This window comes from Aulostomus chinensis, chromosome 5 (assembly GCF_037954235.1).
Source record: "Aulostomus chinensis isolate RoL2024-O1b breed Wild chromosome 5, RoL_Achi_v1.0, whole genome shotgun sequence".
NCBI lineage: Eukaryota > Metazoa > Chordata > Actinopteri > Syngnathiformes > Aulostomidae > Aulostomus > Aulostomus chinensis.
The window spans coordinates 24,457,669-24,482,214 of NC_141324.1; the positions used below are offsets into that span (position 1 = coordinate 24,457,669).

The following is a 24,546-nucleotide window of genomic DNA, read 5'->3' on the forward strand; positions in this document are numbered from 1 at the left end:
GCTTTAATGGATTAAAGAACCCACAGTCAACTTAACGCCTCCTCTCCCTTGAGAGTGAGCGTGTCCTTAAACTCTCTAGGAAGCATTCAAATCAGGTTTCTGTCTTTGCCAAGTGGGAGACAATAACGCCTCGTGCTTGCTCATGCTAAAAGGTCTGGAGAGCCGAGATGTACACAGAGTCAATATTTATGCAGAGGTGGGGTGCCTCTGGCTGCAGATGCTCAGCCCTGCTTGGCTCTCCAAACGTTCACCTGCAACAACTAAGTGAACTCTGGACCTTGAAACAGATGGTTTTTCTCGCCTCCTCTGCCTTTCTATTAGGCTTTGCGCATTTTTTTTATTCCGTTGGAGGTAAAGGAAGAGGCAGAATCGAGCTGAATACGTGCAGACCCCGAGGTTTGCCTCGTGGATCCTCTGAGGGGACGGCCGTCTTAACCCTCTAGTGCTCTTTTGGTCTCAGGTGCAGGTTTTGGATTCATCATGAGAGAAGAATATTGTCAAAGTCCTGCTTAGTCGATCAAATCCACGGTGGACTGTGTAAAATAAGTGGATGTCGCCACTGTGACATCACCCATTAGTTGATGGACTCCTGCTGCCCATACGGCCATCCTGGCTGCAACTGGAAATGACCATATTTGGACAAAACAATGGATCAATCTTGCAAATCATAAATGATACAAATAAACATTCTGTTGCATTGAGACTGTAAACTTATTTTTTCAAGAGGAGAAAGCCCCTCCCCCACCATCCCAAACCCCTCCTACACCTGACAACATCTGGCTTTTGACTGCAGTGGAGACCAATTTATTTGGGGCTCAATCTGGGTCAGATGACCTTGCAGTAGACTTGCAATGGCTCCAGCCCTGAGGGATTGATGGGAACTCAAACGTCCTCCCGCCAAGGTGATCTTTAATGTGCGGCCTGCCTCTGCTGGTGATATCTGCAACTTTTTTGACATCTAGGCCGCGACTTGAGCCGTTTGTGTTCGAGCAGGTTTCCGAAATTGTTTTTTTCAGAATTGAGTATGAAAAATAAACCAACACACTGAGACACCATCACTGCCCTCCCCTCTGCTTTCTACTGCGCCATTAGTTCACCTTGTGACCTGGGTTTGTGACATCACCCCTGAAACAAAAACAAGTGTTACTTGCCTGCTGGCAGCTGGAAAGGTGTTGGTCAGCTTCATCATACAGCTTTTCAAAACCTGCATGTACGCGTGTGTGCAGTGGGAAAAAGTGGCTTCCGTACAAGCGTATTTCTCTTAGCGATGACTGAAGTCGTCCTCTGATGGCCATTAGGGAGAAAAAATGCAGATTTAAGGAATTTGAGCCAGAAGGTCCCTGTGGTTCTTTAATTCGTGCATGTAACCAGACGGCTCATTCCTACTGAGGCAATCAAAACTAGATCGCACTAACAGCCACACGGTGTGAAGCTCAGGTTCTATCCTGTGAAAGGAGAACAACAAATACCCAGGTGCTTACTCCTCATTCTCAAGATCAGCTGGACACAAACGATTCCCAGGACTTTCTGAGGCTCAGGAGGGCAAATGAACAGAGCAGATTAGATCAGGTTTTGAGGCTGCAGCCAACCTTCCTTGTCAATAACGGGTTGTTCTTGACTGAACTGTCTTTTTATATGTGCTGCCAGATTATCTAATAATGACTGTGAATGCTACCGGGTTGGAATGACCTCCATAACACAACTGTAAAACCACTCCAATCCATATTTGGATAGTCACAACTCATAGATTATACAGCTCTGCGGTGTCTCTCTGCTTTAAAACAAAAACTCAAATATTTTCGGTTTTGGTTCGGTGTCAGTGCTGCCCTCAGCTAAAAATGATCTGAAAATCCCACGGTACTTTCTGCCAAAAGTGGGGCGAGCGCGGTGGGGAGGTTGTCAAATTTTGCCCACCATAAGCTTGGACTTCTCCCACCAGAGATGGTGAGTAAATAACGGTGGACATCCATCACCACTGGTCTCCAGTGGCTCCAGTTCCAGGATGAGTGGTGTTCCACTGGTCTGTAGAACCAAAGAGGACCAACTGGTAAAAGGTTAAAATGGTAAATTGTCTTGAATGGTTTTATTACTAAACAGATGACGAATGCTGGTGACTTTTAGAGGCGATGACACGCATCTCACTCAAGTTCAGTACCCACAGACATTATCTTCATAACTGTTTCTGCTGCATGCTTGTGGTCAAAGTGGAATATAGGAATTCTTATTTACCTCCAATAGTTATCATGACATTCTTGAGAATATTCTTTGAGGAACCTAAATGTGTCGGAGAGTTTGTGGTGAGGCTGCACGGTGGTGCAGTGGTCAGCACTGTCGCCTCACAAGAAAGGATTCAAGATTTGAGTCCCGGCTCCAGCACAGGATCTTTCTGTGTGGAGTCTCCATGTTCTCCCTGTTCCTGTGTGGGTTCTCTCTGGTACTCCAGCTTCCTCCCACAGTCCAAAGACATCAAGAGGGGACGAGGCTGATTGATACTCTAAATTGACTGTAGGTGTGACTGTGAGTGTGAATGGTTGTCTGTCTCTATGTGTTGGTCCTGTGATGGACTGGTGACCTGTCCAGGGTGAACCCCGCCTCTCGCCTGAAGGCTGCTAGGATAGGCTCCAGCCCCCCCCCCCCCCCCCCCCCGCGACCCTTAACAGGATGAGCGGTAGAAAATGGATGGATGGAGTTTGTGGCAGCAAGAATTTATCAGTTTTGGTATTTTTTTTATAGTTTAATAACTGTTGCAAGAAATCCCAGCATCTGTGGAGGCATCTATTTGCAGCGTATTGAAACATATTTCTTCTCCTCTTAAACTCCACTCATGTAGTTTTATCTGAATCTTATTCTGTGTAATGTCTTGTTTTTATCTAGTGTCTGAAATAAAGTTGAACTGAACATTATCCCTCAGGAGTTGGTGGAGTTCAACCCCGAACACACACACACACACACACACACACACACACACACACACACACACACAAAAAGGAGTGAATATTGGACTTCAGCAGCTCTGCTTGAATGCTAATGGGGGCAAACTGAGGAGTGTGTTGTCTCCACTTCCCAGGCTGTCAAGAGTGCTCTAGTAACCGCGGATCGTACGTGAACAGCGGTTGATTTTGGTTCTTTATTGAATGCACGTGGCCAAAAACAAAGACCCACAGCTTTAAATAACGAATAAGATCCCACATTTGTAAACTTTCTAAATGAAAAAATGATCATCATCTCAATCAGATTATACGTAGAAACAAATCTGTTGATCGGTTTTAGTTTTTAATAATCCACTAATAAGAGGCCGGCACACCACAAACCGGTGAAGCAGACTGATTTCGTTCAAATTGTTTGGAGAACAAATTGAAGTGAAGGTGAAGGACACAGTCACGCGACCACCGTCAGCGTAATTTACCCAACGCGTCACTCGAGGCCTCTCCGAGTATGTGAATGAATCTATTCAGTTATTTTCATTCAGAGATAAGCAGGCAGACCTGGACTGACCTCCCCATCTGGATGTCTGACGATGACGGGGATGAGTCACAGCAGCATCTGCATACAAACCTGCACTCACACATGAAAACTCCAACAATTCCTAAAGGTGGGATGGACATCAACACTGACGCTTTGCTCATGTCTGAGTCGGACTTTTAAAACCAAATACTAAGGGAAACGTGTATCTTTAGTTTGTCTTCCTTTTTTTTTTTTTTTTTTTTTTTAACCTCCTGCAAAAAGCTGAAACCCTCTTTGGCTCCGGAAAGATTGTTTACTAAATCGTATTAATTTACAACAGCCAGGAAAGCGCTGCAGGCAATAAAAGAATGCACCTCTGGTTCCTGTGTTATTGATGTTACCATGACAAACTGCAACAACAACAAAAAATACTTGTGTTTAAAGCTGGCAGATAAAAGGCAGAAAGTTAACGAAGAAACTCTAATCGAGAGAGCAGATGATCTGACAAATATTTCTTCTACAAACTTTGCAGTTTTCAGTCCAACGAATCTCGAGTTTGCAAATCTCCAACAGCAACAATTATTCTACTTTTAGCTCAGTTTTGGCCTCAACACACGTCAAACTGTAATCAGTGATGGAAGAAATACACAGTTCCTTAAAATGATTCTTTGGTAAAATGGTCCATTTAAAAGTGTTCCAAAGTAAAAACAAAGAAGGATCTGATATTGAGTTTATGTTGGTATGCTAAGTAAAAATACATAATCTTGAATACTAGATGAGGGCCAACTTGAAATGCTTTTAAGTTGAAGCTAATTTTTTTCATTGAGGGAAATGATTTTCTAATTAATATATGTAGAATATGAAATCCATTCTGTCTTTGCTGAATTAATGAGAATATTAAGATGTTAAATCATAAAAACTTTTCTTTTTTTTCTCGAGTGAATGCCACACACTTCTTCCATCTTCAGAGACATCAAAGTACTCTGATGGCTGTGATGTGTAGATACGGAACTCAGTTAATGTCAGTAGGAACAGAAAGTCCCTGAGGTCCGAGTGGAGAACAGAGACGAACAGTTCATAGTTTTTAAAGGGACTTTTTGTGAGTACTTGAACTGCAAAATGCAGTACTTAGAGTGAAGTATCACTTTAAATACCAATGTTTATCTCAGCGATACATCATGTTCTCTATTCATCTTATTAGATTGCATCTAAAAGGTGTTCTGTGCACGACTGTACTGGAACTGCAGCCTGATGAGTCTCTAGTTGGGTTCTAGCTTTACAAATAAAAATGTGCTCTAGAACCTAAACACACACACACACACACACAGACACACACACACACACACACACATTTTGGCTTCAGATATAGGATACCGAGAGGATAAAACTGTTCCGGAATTAATATTTACTAAAGCCTCTTAAAACTGCTGTATTCCAACCGTGTGGCTGCTGCGTTCAAATTCGGGGACAAACCTTGAGAGTTGGTTTGGACCCCTGCGCCGTAGCACCTGGCAGGTAATAAAGCAGCTGTCATTGCCTCGAGCCCACCACAAATATATTTTGGACATTAGAGAAACCACCCAGCTGACCCCCTCTTGCTCGCTAAGGCATAAATCCATCAGGCTTTCATTTGCTTTACTGGTTCTTACCTGAGCAAATGATTTTACAAACCCTAACATCTTTTCTCAAACGCTGTGAAGGCCTGCAGGCAAACATCAGGTCAAAATGACACAGATTTGTGCTCAGCGTGCAATATTTTCCCCTGTTGGTCCAGGTGGGGTGGGAATATTTCAACTTCAGTCGATAATGTAATAGAAAACAATGTGTTTGTTATGAAATCTAGATATTGTCGCCTTGGAAATGGAGATCTTGGTTCTATTTTTATACCTCTTGTCAACAGTGTCGCCACCTGTCCTCTAAAAGTGTAAGAACAGCTTCCGAGCGCAAGATGAGGAGAAGACTGCATCACTGCATCTCTGCACAGGCGCCACGCCATTAATGTTCAAGGTGAGTGCTCTTCTTTTGTTGTTAACCATTGCGGATCCAATGGGACATTATGGAAGATGTTGCAGATGTTTTCGCCGACGAAGTCTTTCATAAAATCAAAACCTATTTGGCCGCCAACAATGGAAACACAACAACCAAAAGGCTTTGTCTCTCAAGCAACATGATGGCCGTGTTGGGTCTCTAAGCAACTGGTGGGAGTGCTTGAAAGGACGGAAAGGAAACAGCACCTGCTTAATTACATCCTACTGGAAATCATTCTTCTTTCTCATGAGTGAGGAGAACAGATGCCATTCTATATTTATTGGGGTGATTAATGAATTTCTTTTCATGGAAAGTAATTATAATAAAACACATTTGTACATGGGAATGGGAACAAGTGATGCCACTGAGCTCATGATGCAAGAAAGGAGTTTTGTTGTTGTTGTTGTTGTTGTTGTTGTTGTTGTTGTTGTTGTTGTTTTTCTCGGTCCTTTTCTAACACTGTCACTTCATTTGTACAAAGTTACCTCTTTCTTGACTGTACACATCACTCATAATTTGCTTCCGGGCTGTACAGATGCAATCATTTGAAGGTTAAGTGTCCTTCTTCCTTCAGGCTCCAAACTTCTGATAGGATGATGGTAGTCAGAGGAGTTGCTAGGGAACGTCCGACTGCAACGGTTGATTTCCATACATGTCAGATTGGTTCTTCAAAATAAATTCTTTCAAAACAAGAGATTTAATATGACTTGGCCATCACGGTTTGACTTTACGAGCTCGTTAGAGATGCGTTTCACCATAAATCACTGAGAAATGTGTTAGAACGCAACTTGAAACGTGCAAAGAGTCAATCCAGCCGAGTGCGGCGCGTCTGGTGAGAGACTTTTTTTTTCCCCCTGGTTGGATGCTGTCAGATGTGTTGGTTCAGCCCCTGATGTCACTGAATGAGCAGTGCGGGCTTCCAGGACGCATCTTCGGTGACGCAGCGGTGGCACAGACAGAGCATTCTCCGCTCCTCCGCAACATTTCAGAAACCTTGTCTTTTTCTCATATTTCGCTTTTTCTGGTTGCAACCGGGGACTCTTCGTTCTCCTAGCTACTCGCCATCAGTCCCGTTTTATTTCGATGAACTTTTTTTTGGATGCAGAATAACAGGTAAACTGCTCGTGTCATGACGGTGGTGTCCTTGAGGGCGGGCTTGCGCTCTCGTCACTTGGAGTTGGGGGGTGGTGGGGATGGTGGGGGTTATATTCTATGTTCATAGATAAAATTGCAGTCGGCTTTGATCATTTTGCGCCTGTTTTTTGTTTTTGTTTTTTTTTGCTTCTTCGGTTGGTAGAGATCAATCCAGCTGTTGTGGCTGATGTGTGTTTCAGCTGAGCGGTCATTGCGCGCGGGCAGCTTTCGGCTCCATGGACAGCAACGTGGTGCACATCTACAAAGAGGACAGATGTCCCTCGGGACAATCAGAGGAGTGCGTCCCAAACTTCACCTGGCAGCCCGGTGTGTCGGACATCTTCAACTACACACCCAACGGCACCTGGGATGCAGAAGCCGAGCCCATGTCACCCATCATCCCCATCATAGTGGCGGTGTACTCGGTGGTGTTCGTGGTGGGCTTGGTGGGCAACTGTTTGGTGATGTATGTCATCATTAGGTGGGTGTTTTGAAAGCAACCAAAGTCCCTTTTTCTTCATGTCATGAAGTCGCTTTCTGATGCAGAGGTTTGGTGAAATGGAGCTTGTGGCGCCTGTAAATGGAGATAATCCGTCTATAAGAAGAGATGAAATGAATCTTTTATTTGTCCTTATTGTTCCATTTTATGCAACCGGTTAAAGTTGTTGTTTTTTTTACATTTAAAAAAAAAAGACTCTCAACTCCACCATTTCCTGCAATAAAAACATTTCCTCTCAGTTTAGAGGTGAAATTAAAATTCTGTAACCCAAAAATAGATCACAAACAGGAGAAAGAGGATCCCATTAGCTCGCCTTTCGTGCTGACTTAGTGTGTGTATTTTGTATTTTGCCTTCTAAAGTTCATCTGTTTACAGAGGAGAGCCATTAATCCTCATCTGAAAATTGTTTCATTGAACTCGATCCTCTTTTCAGATGTGCACTGTAAAGAAATAAAGGCAACAGAAAAGTCAGAAACCTTCTCTTCTGTCCGACAGATACACCAAAATGAAAACAGCCACCAACATCTACATCTTCAACCTGGCTGTGGCTGATGCTCTGGTCACCACCACCATGCCCTTCCAGAGCACCGACTACCTGCTCAGCTCCTGGCCCTTCGGTGAGGTGGCGTGCAAAGTCTTCATCTCCATCGACTACTACAACATGTTCACCAGTATCTTCACGTTGACCATGATGAGCGTGGACCGTTATGTGGCCGTGTGCCACCCGGTCAAGGCCCTGGATTTCCGCACACCCGTGAAGGCAAAGATCATTAACGTGATCATCTGGGTGCTGTCGTCGGCTGCCGGGATACCTGCCATGATACTTGGCAGCACCAAGACCAACAACGGTATCGCCAGCGTTTAAACAGGCGCTTGTTATTATAACTGTCTGACAACAACAACAAAGATTACACGGAGAAGTTTTAGAATTCGTTCATCATTATTTCATTTCTGCTGGAGTTTCATATGAACTGTGTTCCTTCATTCCCCGCATTTTCCTCTCCACCATCCTTAGCTTGGCACACTCGTCTGCAGGTTGCTATTAAGACTAGAGGTTGGCAATGTGAAGCTGTGTGACAGACATGAGGAGGACTCTTTGATTTGAAAGGGTTTTTGTTGTTCTGTCTTTTTTCATTCAGCATGAGTTTAATGGATTGTCCATGTTCACAATGGGCCGGCATTCAATTAAGCCCCCTGCTCTTTACCCCGAATTATGAGTCCAGTCAGTTAATCTGATTCTGGCTCTCTCTCCATCACAGGATCTGACTTATTTTTAGACCTGCTGGTGGTGTGGCCCTAATGTGAATCTGGTCAGTCACACATTTGTTTGGAAGTTAGTCACCGTTAGTGAGTACTGGCGTTGCCATTGTGATTGTGTTACTTCAGTGCAGCCTTGTTAGCTTGGACGTGTTCTTACCCTGTGTGTTGTCACGTCTCTTCATCTAAATAGGAACTACCGAATGTGCGCTCCAGTTCCCCGAACCCTACACCTACTGGGACACGCTGATGAAGATCTGCGTCTTCATCTTCGCCTTTGTGGCCCCCGTCATCATCATCACTGTCTGCTACACACTGATGGTCCTGCGGCTGAAGAGCGTGCGCCTTCTATCAGGCTCACGCGAGAAGGACCGCAACCTGCGTCGCATCACGCGCCTGGTACTGGTGGTGGTCGCCGTCTTTGTGGTGTGCTGGACACCCATTCACATCTTCATCCTAGTTAAGGCTTTGTCATCCAACGTGCCTGAGACCACTCCAGTCATGGCTGCCTACTTCTTCTGCGTGGCGTTGGGATACACCAACAGCAGCCTGAACCCCATCCTCTACGCCTTCCTTGACGAGAACTTCAAGAGGTGCTTCAGGGACTTTTGCTGCCCCAGTGCTCAAGCACACAGGGACTGCCAGGGTATGAGCCGGGTGAGGAGCACCCTACGGGACCACTCGTGTCCCACAGAGGGCCGGGGGGACATAAGGCAGGGCAGAGCCGTATGACTAGCTATGGATGTGTGTTCGACGGCCCACCAGGGCTGGGAGGACTCCAATGACCTGGGCTTGACTCAAACTACTGCCATCTGAGAGAGAGAGGCAAGTTAGAGGGATAATTTATTTACTGAAGTTAATCATGCATGTTGATTAGAATTCAAAATCATATTCGCTTAAGTTCTGCGTTCCTCTTATTTTTGACAAATCTCATTAAAGCAGACCTGTTACGTGCGTCTTTATTGTCATATTTAATCTCTTAAATTGATGGATCTTCATATTATCTGTGGCCAATGTTTTTAACAGTCAGGTAAATGTATACAGAAATGACCCCTGTGTGCAAAATGCCTAGGCTTCGGACTGCGTTGAACACATTTGGATCTACTTTCACGGCGAGTTGACATCAACTTGTCTCAGATTTCTTTACGCGATCATCTGCTTCAGGTACTAAAGGTCAGCACACATCCATAATTTGTGCCTGAATCCAAAAATGTAAATGAATCCTTCTCTCTTCAGCAGTAAAGGTATGTTAAAATAAAAAAAAGCAGTAGCACCTCAGGGAGCCCATTATGTCTCTGCATTCTTTTCAACAGACAGCGAGGTGAAACAGCTGCATGATGCGTTCTCACCTGGACACAATGGTTGACTCTTGCTCCAGAATTACACCACTGCTGGAACGTTCCAGTCCTTTTTGGCAAGACCTGCATTTCTGCTGTTATAGTCATGATGTAGTTATAGTTATAGTTATAATTATAGTTAGAAAAAGCTACAAACAGCAAATGAAACACATTTAGCAAATAGCTTGTTAGCTAGGTAGCTAGCAGTTGAGTCTTCATGTATTTATTGATCTGTATTTCAATCCATGAACTTTCACTAACCACAGCCAAACAGTTTTATGTGCCTAAACCTCCAGACTTTAACCAGAGTGTTGTCACATTTATCTTAAAATATCACATTTTCTCATGAGAATAAAAAGAATTTCCAACATTTTGCTGGAGAATGAATGTTCCATTTGAATATGTTGTAGCAGTTTAACATAAAAAAAAGACTCAAGATGACTCCTGTGAGTCATAATATTGCTCCTTAAAAATAGATAGATAGATAGATAGATAGATAGATAGACAGATAGACAGATAGATAGATAGATAGATAGATAGATAGATAGCAAAACTTATTTTTATGTTTTGCTACATCAATCTAAGAGGTAATCTTAGTGTTACCTTGGTTTCTGCTCACTCCCAAGTGGCAAAAAATGTATATAATTTATGCAAGTGTGAAGCTCATGGATTTTGTGCTCTTAGAAACGTCCGCGTTTTACAGCTTTGACTGTTTTCAGCCGTACGTAATCTTGAACTTGTCAAATATTGTAGGTAGTGTTCACCTGGCATGTTCTCACCTAATAGTACTGGTGAAAATTGGGCATAGGGCTCCATGGCGACAGCCGACGTGACAATAATCCAGCTGTATCTAAACAAAAAAGCTTTTGGTGTTTTTCTGTAGTGTATGGATCGTATTTTCCATTTGGTAACAATTTTATTTTTGTTAGCCAAGCTGTATTAAATTGCCTCTCATCTCGAAACACATAAAAAAAAAAATTGTAGATTTTTTTTTTAAAGCAGTACGAAGTGATTGAAGCTACACGACAGCCTGAATGTGAAGTTAAACAGTTAATCTGTTAAAGCTGGCAGGGGCTTCTCAGCTGTGATTGCTTCCTGTCAAGCTATTTTCTTTCATCATCGTTGCGATGCATATCAATTACTGTGTCTATATATAAATATGTGATGGTATGGATATCATTGAACGTGGTGCAAAATCATCTTTTTCCTGTAAAAGTCAGACAATTTCTTTTGCTTCCTTGAGCTTTTAACAGAGTCGCCAGATCATCGGGGTGTTTTGTTTTAATGTAAGCTAATATCGAATCATCTGTTTAAATTTGAAAATAATCTATACAGTGGATGTATCTGAATATGTATGCCTTCTTTTCTCTGCTGCATCCATTTTCAATTTCTTTTTGCTTCACAGTATAAAGTAAACCCTGGTATATGCTCACTGCTTTAAGTTTTGTTTTGTTGTTTAACGTCGGTTTATGTCGTATTTCTTCATTTACCACTGCAAACTGTTCAAAAGGCAGGATTGCAAATCAAAACTGTTTAAGCTGTATTTCGCTCCTGTCTCACCAAATATGTGCTGCTGGATTGTAAACTCATGATATTTGCTTTATCGTTAAATGTGAAAACATCCTTCCCTCATTCACATACATGTCGCAATAAAACCGTCAAGTATGACATTGCTTCATTTGGAAAAAAAAAAAAAAAGGGACAGTTTTCATTTCTGTACTTACTGAAGTTCACGTGGGTTCAAGGTGTGAAGAATATGTAAGATTATCATCACAAAAACAGCCATTATAGCTGATAATTCACGCCCCGATGGTTTTATTTGAATAACTCTGCTCAGCTTAGACACTAAGTAGCTGTTTCCATGGTGAGTGGCTGAAAAGAAGAAATGTAAGGGGATTTTGTGTTGGTGGTCCAGTGAGGATCTTGCAACTGTGGATCCAGCGTTTGCTGCTCGCCGGTAGTGTGCTGCTGTTGCTCCACTGCAAGATTGAACAAGTTGACAGGTGGAGATGGAGGTACGAATGTCACCCCCCGGTGTCGTGAAAGCATCTGGGCCCAAACCTATCCTTAACTCTCCTCAACTAAAAACTTTTTCTTGAAAATGTAATATCTTTTTAGCTCTTTGCATCTTCAAGGCACCACAACCCAAAAATCACACAGCTCATTCCGCAAGATATAGAACAATATTGTTTGTTTTATGATTGGAAAAATAATGAATTGATATCAACAGATTTGTTAAAACAATGACATTTTTAAAAAAAAATTCTCTTCCACAATTAATCATCTCTTTGACTTTCTACCGTGAGTGACTTTCGCTTTTAAACGGAGAGCTGCGAGTAGCAAGCAAGTAAAAAGATTCTGCTGGATATCAAAGGATGAAAAAGATCCCATCACTTGAAATCATTCAGTGGTTTTGTATGATGAAGTCTGTGCACCGTTGGTGTTCATCGTAGAATTGTGGTCTGAGATGCTCTGGAGGAGTACGAACGGTGAAAAGTGCTCTGAATGAATGGAAGCCAAAGTTTGCGACCTCTTAAACTTTCGCCGTTCACTAATTCACACATTTAGATAATTGAACAACTCAAGGTCTCTGTTTTTCTTGTGTTTTATTTTGAAGCAGTCCAAAAAGTCCCTTGACAAAGACGCAACCCCTCTCCGGCTTCCAAGCTTCTTGGCTTTATCAGTAGGACTGAGTGTCGGCGGTGGGCAATTATTTTACTTTTTTATCAGAAATTATAACCCGGCTGACATTTGTCAAAGGTTAATGGATAATGCAGCACTCTCGACTACATCCTTAATGGTGCACCCTGAGCACAGTCCATCTCACTGATGTGTGAGGCAAATTAACTGAGTCTGTCCTCGGTGGCTAAGCCGTCAGCCATAATGACCAAAATTTTTTGCTCTTTTTTAGTCTCTCTTCATCTCAGAAAATGTGTGTGTGTGTGTGTGTGTGTGTGTGTGTGTGTGTGGGTGTGGGTGTGGGTGTGGTTGGGTGTGCTCGTGCGCGCATTAGCCAGCCATTATAGCCAGGTTCATGTATTGGCTCTGACAAACGTCATGTTCGTCGAAAATAATGCTGCTCATTATAAAATTCTCAACGCCTTTATAACCTGTCAGTGAATATTTGACGTTAATGGCATCAACTTTTACTGGGTAATTAATCAACACTTTTGGACTGGTACTCTGAGGCAGTGGCAGAAAATCCCTCTGGCTGATGTTGATCCTGTCAATGCTCATGGCGTTTTCCCCTTTTCATAAGCCTTTGTGTTTGTAGTCATAAATGTAAATCCATCATTGATATCTGGACTCTGTGGTGAATTAAATAACGGTTTTAAAAAAACATAAGCCTTCCAGGGTCACCTGCTGCATTTTTCTTATTTAAAACATATAAGATCATATTGTTTTCATCTTTAATCTAATGGTTCTTTTAAAATTTTTCCACCCGAATGTATAAAAGTGAATGAGGTCAAAGGCGGCCCATTTGTTCATTATACCCTAAGTTAAGACTTTATATTTGTTGTATGTATGTGTCTCATCGTGTTTGATTCGGTAAAATCCCCATAGTAAAAACATAGTGATAGAAATGATTCTCCATTATATGATATACATGTGTAGGTCTAGCAACAGATTTATTTAACAAATGAAAATATGGAAGCGGGGCGACATGGCTCAGAGGTAGAGTGGTTTGATCCTCACTGGAAGTGTCCTTGAGCAAGATACTGAACCCCTCATTGCTCGTGATGGTCCTGCGAAGGACTAGTGACCAGTCCAGGGTGAACAATGCCTCTCACCCAGTGTCAGGTGGGATAGGCTCCAGCACACACACACACATACACACACACACACACACACACACACACACACACACACACACACACACACACACACACACACACACACACACACCCGACCCTGAACAGTTAAGTGTTATAGAAAATGGATGGATGGAAAATACAGAGGACTAAACTACTTCATGAGAAGACAATCATCTATGCATCATGAAATGTTGGGGATCAAAACATGAAAAAGTCAAAGCGAATCTGATTTACAGATGCATAAGTAACACAGCACATATTAATTGGATTTACTTTGGTACTGTGAATAAAAAAGGAAATTAAAAAAAAGTGAAAAATATGAGATATTTTACTTTACTTTTACTTTCAAATTAAGAACCAAAGTTATCATTATTATTCCTATTCAGAATTATAATGCTGAATTTAATCTCACGGTTCAGACAATGATATCTGAATGACATTTTAGACTATGAGGGTTTGTATGAGCCTCACATTTTCAGCCTTTTTTTGTGCATTATCACAAAAACAAGAGCAAATACAACCTTCACTTTGATCATTTTGTTAAAGGCATCTCAACACTAATGAATCAAATCAGGGCCGTCACCATATTTGTTTACTGTTTATGCCATCAAAATTTTGCCCAAAAGCCCAGTGCAGTGCAGCGATAACAGCAGCTGGTGTGTAACAAAGCGTGCTGACGGACGCAGTGTGTGCAGGGACAATGGGGTTTTAATGAAGCTGCAGTCCCCTGGCACATCACATGGGGGCAGTCGAGTGCCTTCGCTCTCATTGGCTACAACTGTTCACGCCAACCAATAGGAGCAATTTGCGTTGGTCCCGTTGCTTCCGGGTGCCTTGAATGAGGAGATCCCTCTGTATTTAATGTTTTATTGCATTTAACAAGGAAACTTAAAGCCTTTGTGATCCTAAAACGTGTAAAATATGAACAGAATATTCGGACGCGGTAAACCCAAAACGCCTCCTCCAAACCTGTCGGACTGTATCGGCAGTGTGAGTACTGTCAGGCTCCATGTATTGTTGTTTATGTCTTTATTTGTGACCTAACGGTGTCGTGAGTAAGCTAGCTAGAGGAGATAAGCCACTGAACCGAGATATATCTGCTGTCATTGACGACTTTTGCAGCAGTGCAACACAAATACTACTTTCATTCCAGTTGTGGTTTGGACTTTGTCAGCTAAATTCATTGACAGACATTTAACTCTCGCCCAAACATGGCACCTGAGCTCTGTGTTTCTAGATGTTTCTGGATATGACTACACCTGTGTTGGATGTCCTCTCAGGTGGATGCCAGAGCTGAGTCCATAGACAAGAAGATTGGCAGACTAGATGCTGAGCTGATGAAGTACAAGGATCAGATGAAGAAGATGAGAGATGGACCCTCCAAGGTGGGAGTCAGAACATCAGCATCAGAACCCCAAGAGTAGCTAGATGATACTGCAAATAAGGCACCAGCACTTTTATCTATTGTTGTTGTTGTTTTTTTTTCTAAAATGCAGAACATGGTGAAACAGAAGGCGATGAGAGTCCTGAAACAGAAGAGAATGTGAGTTCACTTTTAACACTTTCAACACAGTCAGCATTGAAAACTACACCAGGATGATACTGTCATAATTTTGAGATTGATCATATTGCAGTATCAGTCAAAAATAATCTCTATATATTTTTTTTTCTTCCAGTCTTTGATCAGCGTTATGATTTTATCAGCTAAGGCAGGGTAATTAATCAAAAACCTACATGTAGAACCTCTCACGACTCTTGCTCATAAAGCTTAATTAGTGATTACTTTGCCTTGTAAGAGTTCAGTATATCTGCAACACAGAGCCCATAGGACTATGAGGATGGAGTAAAACTTTGTGTAAAATAATGGCTCAGTAATTGTAATTGAGGAAAAAGTTTGAAGTCACTGTGGTACTGAATTGTCTGAGCTACATATCTTAAAGTGACACCTGAAAGCACAGACATTTTTTTTTACACCTTTGCATCCATTCTTTGTGACTCCAGAGTGCAGAAAGAGCCAGCCGTGTATAATTAGCTTGAAGCTAATGATGACCAGCTACAAACCGCAAAACTGCCCAAACGTCAAGAGCATCCTCCAGTATAATTTACATCTACTCTATCCAGCTCTTCTCTATCAGCTATGTTGAAATATTAGACAAATTCAATTCAACACAACAACTTTTAATATAACCTTTCATGTCGAAAGATAATGTTTAGCCACTGCAATCTTATTAACCAGTGGGAGTCAACAAGATAAACATCGGCTGCTACTGCTAAATGGCCAATATGGGTGCATTTCTGAAACACTACATACTGTAGTCAGCATATCAAGAGAGAGACAAAGTTATGTACAATTGGGTTAGAATTGTCTCAAATGGCCTCCGAGCTCTTGTATCAGTCAGGTGTCAAATCCAGATGTGTTAAACGTGAACGTGCTGCTCTTCCTCAGGTATGAAGGCCAGAGGGAGCAGCTGGCACAGCAGTCCTTTAACATGGAGCAGGCCAACTACACGATCCAGACACTGAAGGACACCAAAACGACAGTAAGGACCGTGTGACCTGGTTTGGCTTGCAGAGATCAGAGGTCACTGATAAGAAGTTTCTATCAGTTTGCTGTGTCCCTTCTTAAGTGTGATTAATATCCAGGGTACTGTGTGTCATGTGGGTAGATTAATTGTGAGTGAAGGATGGGTTTTGCTCCGTCAGTTTATCAGAAAACAGAATATTGAGTGAAACAGAGTCAGTTTACCATCAGCGGAGATCAGGAAAATGGACGTGTTCTCTTACTAGTCACCAGCAGTTGATCACGTCATCTATTGGTGTTCTTTCCCAGGTGGAAGCCATGAAGATCGGGGCAAAGGAAATGAAAAGAGCCTACAAGGATGTAAAACTGGACCAGATTGATGTATGTTTGTTGTATCCCACCGTCATGTGACCGTTATCATTAGGTTACACCAGGCATGGATACCCAACAGGATCGTGTGTTTTTCTGTCTTCCAGGATTTACAGGATCAACTGGAGGACATGATGGAGGACGCCAACGAGGTCCAGGAAGCTCTGAGCCGCAGTTACGGCACTCCAGACATAGATGAGGACGATCTGGAAGCAGGTGAGTGTGTGTGTTGGCCTCACATTCAAACAAAACCCAAACAGACATCTCTCTCCAAGCCTCCAAGCTTATCATCAAGCATTAAGCATCAAGTAGCCATAAACGCAAACATGAAGGATGTATTGCATCAATCATGAATCCAATCACGTCACCTGTTTTTTCCACTGCCTGAAAAGTTGGACGAAAAACGGTGATATGAACCAACCATATGAAAAACCAGTATCCGTTAATAATCTCACAACTGGAAATAGCAGCCAGGATGAATTTAACCTTATACGAGGACTTTGGTGTATCAGTGACGGTGTGACTGTGGTTTCAGAGCTGGACGCTCTGGGTGATGAGCTGCTGCTGGATGATGACAGCTCCTACCTGGATGAGGCCTCAGCTGCTCCGTCAATTCCTGAGGGAATCCCTAGTGACAGCAAGACGAACAAGGTAACCAACAGTCTGCACAGATCAGGGATCAGCCCACGAGAATGTATTCTGCAAGGGTGTTTTTTTATTTTATTAACAGTGAAGATTAAACAGATGCTCTACTGCCAATCCTTTTCCAAACGCAGGATGTTTAGTTCAGAGAGCCACTAATGGTTGTCAACAGATACGAGCCTGCTCCCACTGGGCGATCCGTTCTGTGCCCCACGCATGTCTGTCCTCCAAATTAGTTTGCTCCGTATGACACCCAGGCACGGTACGCTTGCTTTGCCCCAGCGCAGCTTGAAGAGTCCAGCTTCAGCGCGTTACAGTTGCATGGGCACGTGATGAGGTCAACAGCCGGGTCGGCCTCAGCCATACATGCAGCGCAAGAGTGAGCAAAGTCTGGCAGTTGATGTATCAGCGCCATGAGATCTTCTCATCTGCATCCATCCTCTTTTTCTTTTCACTTCTGTCATGAGATCTGAACTGAGACTTCCAAATCGGCTCCTAGAGTCCTGGGCCTGGCCAAGTCCAATTACTGACATACAGAGCCTGAATTAGTAATGACCGAGGCTCCGTGCTGCTTCTCACATATCAATGTACAACATAGTACGCATCTTTTCTTTTCTTTTTTAAAACTGTGATTAACTTGTAAAATACACCTCAGTGTCGTCCAAGAAACGTATCACTTTATCCTTCTCACAATACCCATGGAAACACTCCTGATAGCCTGAAATCCAAAAGGTCAGCTTCAGTGTGACATCATAATATTCTGCCAAAACACTTTTCTGGCCATTATTCAAAGCAATGCCAGTAATCCCTTCAGGAAATTTAGCCAAAAAGACTCTTACCATTATCTGTCTATAATACAGTTTATAAAAAAAAAAGTATAAAGCTACTCATGTTCTGTTGTCATGGGGTTCTTCTGTCTACAGGACGGTGTTTTGGTGGATGAGTTTGGCCTGCCACAGATTCCTGCCACATAAACGAGGAACTACTGAAACGACTGCACTACAACTGAAAACACTTTTTTTATGCAGGGTTACATTTATACCTGCAAAGCCGTTAACCTGGCAACGCTACAATACCGAAGCTGTCCTGCTGTTGGATTGATAATACTACTGAACAAGCATGTTGCCGTGTGACACTTTTTTAATCCCTCTTCTGTCAGTGTTGTTTATCACCATTAGTGTTAATTTATTTTAATCCGTTTGTAGTTCTTCTTAGTTGTGACTGTTATGTTTCAAAATTGGGATGATTCTCGCTTGATCTGTTCCGTGTCTACAGATTATTTGAAACATTCAAATAAAGTTTTTAATTCAATTCTGAATGACTGATTTGTCGATGACAATACACACGAACACACACACACACACACACACACACACACACACACACATATACTGTATATATATGAATTTTTTCCCCTCTTTGACGGCTCTTATTTGTTCCTCTCACTTACTGGTTTATTCTTTGCTATTTTAGAGCACTTTTGGATTAATCCATGACCAGGGTCCCGCATCACCGAGCAGGATTAGGTAGTCGGTGAGGTAATTTAAAATGCTAACCTGCGATTTTTAATATTATGGCTTTTTTTTTTTTTTAGATAAATGAGATTCAACTTTATTGCCATTAAGCAGAGTACAGGTACACAGGTACAGAGCCAATGAAATGCAGTTCACATCCAACCAGAGGTGCAAAAGAAGCATTAAATATGAAAAGTGCAGGTTGAGTACAGTGTTTTATTTATATATGTATGTGTGTGTGTGTGTGTGTGTGTGTGTGTGCGCGCGCAGTTTGGGGGTGTCACCAACCATACCAGATAGCCAGATAAGAGATCAAAATGTCTATTATTTCGGAATTGCTGAAATGTATTTGCTTTGACGGGAAGCAAAAACCTCGAGTGGGTGTCAGATCTCTTGAGTAATTGAAATCAGACCCATAAAAGTCCGACTCTGGTGGGACTCGAACCCACAACCTTTGAATCACTTTTCAAGTGCTTGATTAGAAGTCCAATGCGCTATCCATTGCGCCACAGAGCCAGTTACGTGCTTACGTCACAGATTGAGTTTTTTTTTTAAATGGTCTATGTTTGATTTATGATTATTTCTGTTTATATACTTGATTTGTTCGGAACATACTGTTGCAATAATAACAGTAAAAGATGGACGAATTTAAAAGAAGAAAATAAAAAATAAGTATTTCCTGTTTCTTCCGGAAGTAGCTAGCTAGCCATCAGAAATAGTAGCCGTGTGGTACATGTTGCGATTAAAGGACGTGAAACGACAAGATGTCAGCGCAAGCCATAACCGTGTCAGTTGCATACGGTAATAAGATGATGTCTCATTAATGAGCTAATTGTAGATATATTGACGTAAGGGTTAAACTTCGTTTAATAAGCATAACTGTCGTTCTTGTAGCTGAAAATTGCTAGCTAATGTACTTTAGCTATAATCAAACATTAGCGCTAACTTAGTATCTGACTTGAACCTGTAGCAAACGTGTCATTTATTTCAGTACTTTACCACACTGTAAAATCGAGAATTTAGTCCTCCAGAGTAAAATGGATCCGAATTTAATAACAGTTTGAAACTGATACCTGTAACATCCGATCATACTTAATGGATAGGGTTAGGGTTAACCCTTATTTTGATTTATTGGTGAAGAACCTAATACACTTGCCCCTCATCATGAAATGTTGAATGAAAACAACCCCATTTCCCCTGAACTACAAAACGTGTATTTTTCCGCGTAGTATTAATTTCTTTTAATTTATGGGCATTGTTTTGCATATTTAGGCTCAAAGCAAATGGCCAGCATTCTTCTATGCACATTTGAATCCCTCACAATCTCTTTGTCATTTTCTAACTTTTAATTGTGTCTGAGTGGACCAAACCCTGACTTTGAAATCGTCTCTCATTGGAGAAAGTACAGTCGTGTCACGGAGATGTTTTTGCAGTAATATTCAAAATACTTCCAAGGGTTATTTCAAATTCTCTCTCCAGGATCCACTAAACACAGTATCACAGTGACAGGGCAGGATGATGGCCAGAGTCCAACTGTCAAAGACCTGTCTGATGCGCTCACCCAGGTTACTGGAGTTCCACCAGCCTCACAGAAACTCATCTTCAAGGGTAGGCCATCTTTTCTATAAATACTGAGCATTGCTAACAGATTATATGGACAGTTCTAACTCTGTACTTTTGTGGTCATTCAAGGGAAATCCCTGAAGGAAATGGAGGAGAGTTTATCCAGCTACGGGGTTAAAGAAGGCTGTAAACTCATGATGATTGGAAAGCGGGTACGGCTTTAATGTCTGCATGTGAAGTCTCTGATGTGAGTTGTATGTGTTACCAGCATTCTGATATAATCTACAAACAGAACAGTCCTGAGGAGGAAGCGGAACTGAAGAAGCTGAAAGATATTGAGAAATCTGTGGAGCAGACGGCAAAAAAGCTGGAGAAGGTGGACGGGGAGTTGACTGGACTCAAGAATGTAACGATGCCTTTTTAAGATGCACAGTTTTCCTGCACAAACTCCATTTTTTTGATTTGATATGTTTGCAGTCAAGATTTTAAAAGCCATTGGCCTCTGGGTTTGGTGTTCTTTTTCAGGGCTTTTTGGCCAAAGATCTCCAGGCAGATGCCCTGGGTAAACTGGACAACAGAGTGAAAGTAGCAGCTGAGCAGTTCATGAAGATCTTGGAGCAAATAGATGCTCTGGTAATTTCCTTTGTTGCAGGTGTTTTTGAAATTGTATGCTCGGAGTTTATCTAACTGTCTCTTTTTTGTTGTTGTTTTGTTCACAACAGAGCGTCCCAGAGAATTTTAATGACTGCAGAATGAAGAAAAAGGGACTTGTCAAGACGGTGCAGGTAAATCTGTTAATTTTTCTGTTCTAACACGACAGTTAAAAAGAAAATCGGGATATTAAATGTGTCCATTTTTTTGTTTGTTTGTAGGATTTCCTGGCCCAGTGTGATAAGATAGAGGCTTGTATATCAGATCACCTATCGAAGATCCAGTCCAAAAACCTTGCCCTGGCAGACTGAAGACATCTCTTATGTATCATGTGCTTGGCATTGCTCTGTGAGCAGCTGCAAAGTGAACCAAAGCTTCCTGTGTGGAGCAGATCCTCATCTATTTATTGTTGGTGTGACGTGTATAAGAGAGCCCTCATCATCCTGTGAAGAGAGTGAGGCTGCACTGACACTCTGTAAAAGTGACGTGTGCTCTAATAGAGCTTTGAGACTGATGTGAGAGGATTTTTGTGATATTGGAGACAGACACTCTGAGCATTGAATTTCAGACCAGTTACAAACATCTGACACTGGTGCTGTAGAGAGCAGCTACTGCCAGACGTTCAGCAACGTAACCATGATGACGACACCTGATACAATTATGCTCCAAAACATAGAAAAACACTCTTAATTGTGATGTTGCAGCTGTCGAGTGTGTCATTTCACAGTTGATACACATGGCCAAAGGTATGTGGACAGCTCCTGTAATGAATTCCACGATTTTGAACATCGCTGCAGAGATGGATTTGCATTTAGACATCAGAGTCAGGGGTGCGGGATGATGAAGTTGAGGAAGGTTGTTTTTTTGTTTTTTTTTACAGATCTCACAGTTTGCATTGGAACATTTATCACCATGTTAATTAAGGAAAGCAGGTTACTTCAGACTATATAAACCTCATATCTGATTGCCTTGCTATAACCTGATTTCTCTTGGTAACCATATCAGTGTTAAAGCAAAGTATAATAATACGTGGTGACATTATCCAAAAGACGTTAAACAACTTGATTTGGTTTGATTGTAGATGATTAAGCAACTGTCTTTGCATACTGTAGCATTTAGTTAGTGTCTGTCCATCCATCTTGAATGGCTTGTGCAGAGTGTGATCATGGAGGTAGCATTTTCAGCATGGGACCCCTGTGTCTGGCCACATTCGCCAGCTCTGACTGGGTTATCTTGTGTCTTTCCAGACCAGTGTAGAGATGTAATCCCTCCACCTGGTCCTTGGTCTGTGACTTGCCCTGTCAGAGCTGGATGTGCCTGAGAAACCTCCTCAGGGGGTCCAGGGAGGCATCGTTACCGGATGCCCAAACCACCTCAAATTGCTCCTTCGCTAATGAGCACTGCCTCTCCTCAGTCTCTCCAGGAAGACTGAGGGTCTCACCTTATTCTTAGGTCATGTCAAACAGCAATATTAGGCTATATTGGATAAATTGTGTCTTCAAGGGATCAAAAATAATATAACTAACAGTGATCGAGGCGAGGAAAGTTAAAGGGCCCACTGTCACAGATTTTAATAAAAAGTGAATTTTGTTTTGATGAAGATGAATTCTGTTCCTGCTGCTGCTTGCCTCATGTGAGGCAGTTTGGATTTTGGGTCCTGCATGATAGCAACAGCATCCCCTTGAGAATTATGGTAAGCATCTTTCTGTCATTTGGTAAACTAAAGGATTCAGGCGCAGATAATCACAAACCTGGACCCAGATCAGGGCAAAGCTGTCCACATACTTCTAATCATGTAGTTTGTGCATTATCTTGTGTAATTGTGTCTTTGAAAACTGTGTGACGTGGGCCATCACAATGACAATTTCTCCTTTGTTTTAAAATAAAACTTTTGCTAAATGAAATGAGCATTGATGATGTCGTCTACAAACTTTAATTTCCTTCAAAATAGACAATAACACCAAAATCAGTCACAGTAACATGAACCTTGTTTAGTTTATTTCCAGAGAAATCCACAAGGGTCTTTCAATTCATCTCAACTAGTTTATACAGACCCTCAGTGACATTATCACATTTGTGCAAATGAGCTTTGAAAGTTGAAGAGGGGGATCCAGAGGCCAGGAAGCAGCTTAAACAAAAAATAACCTCTAGTGGGCTACACCACAGTGAAGCTTTCTCATGAGCCAGATGACAGGAAGCTGGAATACACTGAATACACCTGGTCCAGTGATGCTCCTGCCACTAATCGTCCTTGTCCTTCGCTCCGTGCTTCAGGATGCGCGTGAATGCTACATAGTTAAAGTTGCCTTTCTTATCGATGGGGGCTTCACGGAAGAGCTCGTCCACTTCCTCATCTGTAAACCTGTCGCCCATCGTGGTGAGCAGCTCACGCAGGTACTCCTCCTGGATTACACCTGTGTGGGGATGATGTCTAATTACGATCTAAGAAAGGCGACGGACCTGCAGCATCGTGCACGCCGTTAAAGAATCTGTCTCGTGTTGTTCTAGAACTCACCGGTTCCCTCCTCGTCAAAGCAGGCAAACGCATTGCGGATCACATCCTCGGGGTCAGTGCCGTTCAGCTTTTCTCCAAACATGGTCAGGAACATAGTGAAATTGATTGGTCCAGGAGCTTCATTCATCATCGCCTCCAGGTATTCATCTGTAGGATTTTTACCTGAGAAAAGACAAGGTTTTTAGTCACGAGCTTTTCTTTTAACCACAAGCCTTTTCTTATGTACATTCAAAAGGTACCTAATGAGGCTAGCATGTCATGCAGGTCTTCTTTGTCAATAAAACCATCCCTGTTTTGGTCAATCATGTTGAAGGCCTCCTTGAACTCCTGGATTTGGGACTGATCGAACATGGCAAACACATTGGAGGTGGCGCGCTGAGGGCGCTTCTTAGTGTTCTTCCCCTTTGCCCTTTTGCTTGACATGATGGCAGTTAGCAGGTCTCTCCTCCTGTAAAACAAAGTCTATTCAAACACTGGGCAATATATTATCAAATCTAACTCATATTATTTCAGAGGGTTGCAGTGGTGTCAAATATATCTTAATACTTATTGAATTTGTTTATTATGTTTTTACTTGAGAAATACTCAGGGTTGCAATGTCTAACTCAAGACATAGTAGGCTATCACTCCTAATGTGATTAGCGTTAGGCTGCTAACTCACAAAAACAACAAATTTAAGCGTAAATGACCATAATACTGTTATCTAGAAAATCGCCATCTGAAATGTTGTGACATGAATTAACTACAGGAACACTAACACACTATCTATAACGACAAATCTTCCTCGTTTCACCTCTCACCATTAGCTAGCAAATTGTTGACCTACATACCTGTATGCTAACTGCGAGCTACGCTCACTTCACAAAGAAAGAACTACGAACTCCGTGTGGTCTAAAATTAAATAATAGCTATTTACAAAATAGAACAAATCACCGACCTTTGGTGAGTTCAGGTGTTACTGGCAAACAGCTGCACACACAGATGCCACAGCAGCCCGGAGAGATGATGAGGAGGAACCATCAATGTTTTATTTCCTCTTTTCCGGAACCGACCAATCAGAGACGAGCAGGAGGGAGCAACAATCTCTGGAATGATCTATGATACCCATGTACCAGCTCGGTTTTTATATCTACATTTGGCAATGTAAGTCTAATTAAATGGGGGCATTTTGGTGGTACATTACGCCCACATTGAGACAATTATTTGTAATGTGTTTACATTCGTTTAAACCGGAGAAAAAGCTACGGGTATCATTTT

At 42.0% G+C, this 24,546-nt stretch overlaps 4 protein-coding genes and 1 non-coding gene across 6 annotated transcripts; 3 read left to right on the top strand and 2 right to left on the bottom strand.

Annotated features, from left to right (window-relative positions):
* The first annotated feature begins 5,339 nt into the window (after window positions 1-5,339).
* Window positions 5,340-9,868, top strand: oprk1 (opioid receptor, kappa 1). Of its 2 annotated transcripts, none has more exons than XM_086205027.1 (4): window positions 5,340-5,451; window positions 6,807-7,087; window positions 7,601-7,953; window positions 8,556-9,868. In XM_086205027.1, the coding sequence occupies exons 1-4, from the start codon at window positions 5,443-5,445 to the stop codon at window positions 9,092-9,094; spliced, it is 1,182 nt and encodes a 393-aa protein (XP_086061153.1). In that variant the 5' UTR covers window positions 5,340-5,442; the 3' UTR covers window positions 9,095-9,868. The 2 variants fall into 2 exon arrangements, with proteins under 2 accessions (XP_086061153.1, XP_086061154.1); XM_086205028.1 differs by lacking the exon at window positions 5,340-5,451 and adding an exon at window positions 6,058-6,585.
* A 4,462-nt stretch (window positions 9,869-14,330) lies between these two features.
* Window positions 14,331-18,357, top strand: LOC147261848 (charged multivesicular body protein 5). Its single transcript, XM_086205030.1, has 8 exons — window positions 14,331-14,504; window positions 14,795-14,899; window positions 15,011-15,057; window positions 15,961-16,054; window positions 16,345-16,416; window positions 16,512-16,620; window positions 16,940-17,055; window positions 17,970-18,357. Exons 1-8 carry the CDS (start codon window positions 14,436-14,438, stop codon window positions 18,018-18,020), a joined length of 663 nt encoding a protein of 220 aa, XP_086061156.1. The 5' UTR covers window positions 14,331-14,435; the 3' UTR covers window positions 18,021-18,357.
* Window positions 18,358-18,984: 627 nt separating this feature from the next.
* On the bottom strand, window positions 18,985-19,076 carry trnar-ucu (transfer RNA arginine (anticodon UCU)). The gene is given in 2 exon segments: window positions 18,985-19,020; window positions 19,040-19,076. It is a non-coding gene; the product is annotated as a tRNA-Arg (tRNA).
* A 154-nt stretch (window positions 19,077-19,230) lies between these two features.
* bag1 (BCL2 associated athanogene 1) lies at window positions 19,231-22,678 on the top strand. Its single transcript, XM_086204098.1, has 7 exons — window positions 19,231-19,361; window positions 20,040-20,168; window positions 20,253-20,335; window positions 20,416-20,529; window positions 20,649-20,756; window positions 20,846-20,908; window positions 20,996-22,678. Exons 1-7 carry the CDS (start codon window positions 19,325-19,327, stop codon window positions 21,083-21,085), a joined length of 624 nt encoding a protein of 207 aa, XP_086060224.1. The 5' UTR covers window positions 19,231-19,324; the 3' UTR covers window positions 21,086-22,678.
* Window positions 22,679-22,750: 72 nt separating this feature from the next.
* myl12.2 (myosin, light chain 12, genome duplicate 2) lies at window positions 22,751-24,372 on the bottom strand. The gene is made up of 4 exons (XM_086204100.1): window positions 24,227-24,372; window positions 23,529-23,737; window positions 23,290-23,451; window positions 22,751-23,188 (listed from the first exon to the last, which is right to left on the bottom strand). Exons 2-4 carry the CDS (start codon window positions 23,710-23,712, stop codon window positions 23,016-23,018), a joined length of 519 nt encoding a protein of 172 aa, XP_086060226.1. The 5' UTR covers window positions 23,713-23,737; window positions 24,227-24,372; the 3' UTR covers window positions 22,751-23,015.
* Window positions 24,373-24,546: the final 174 nt, after the last annotated feature.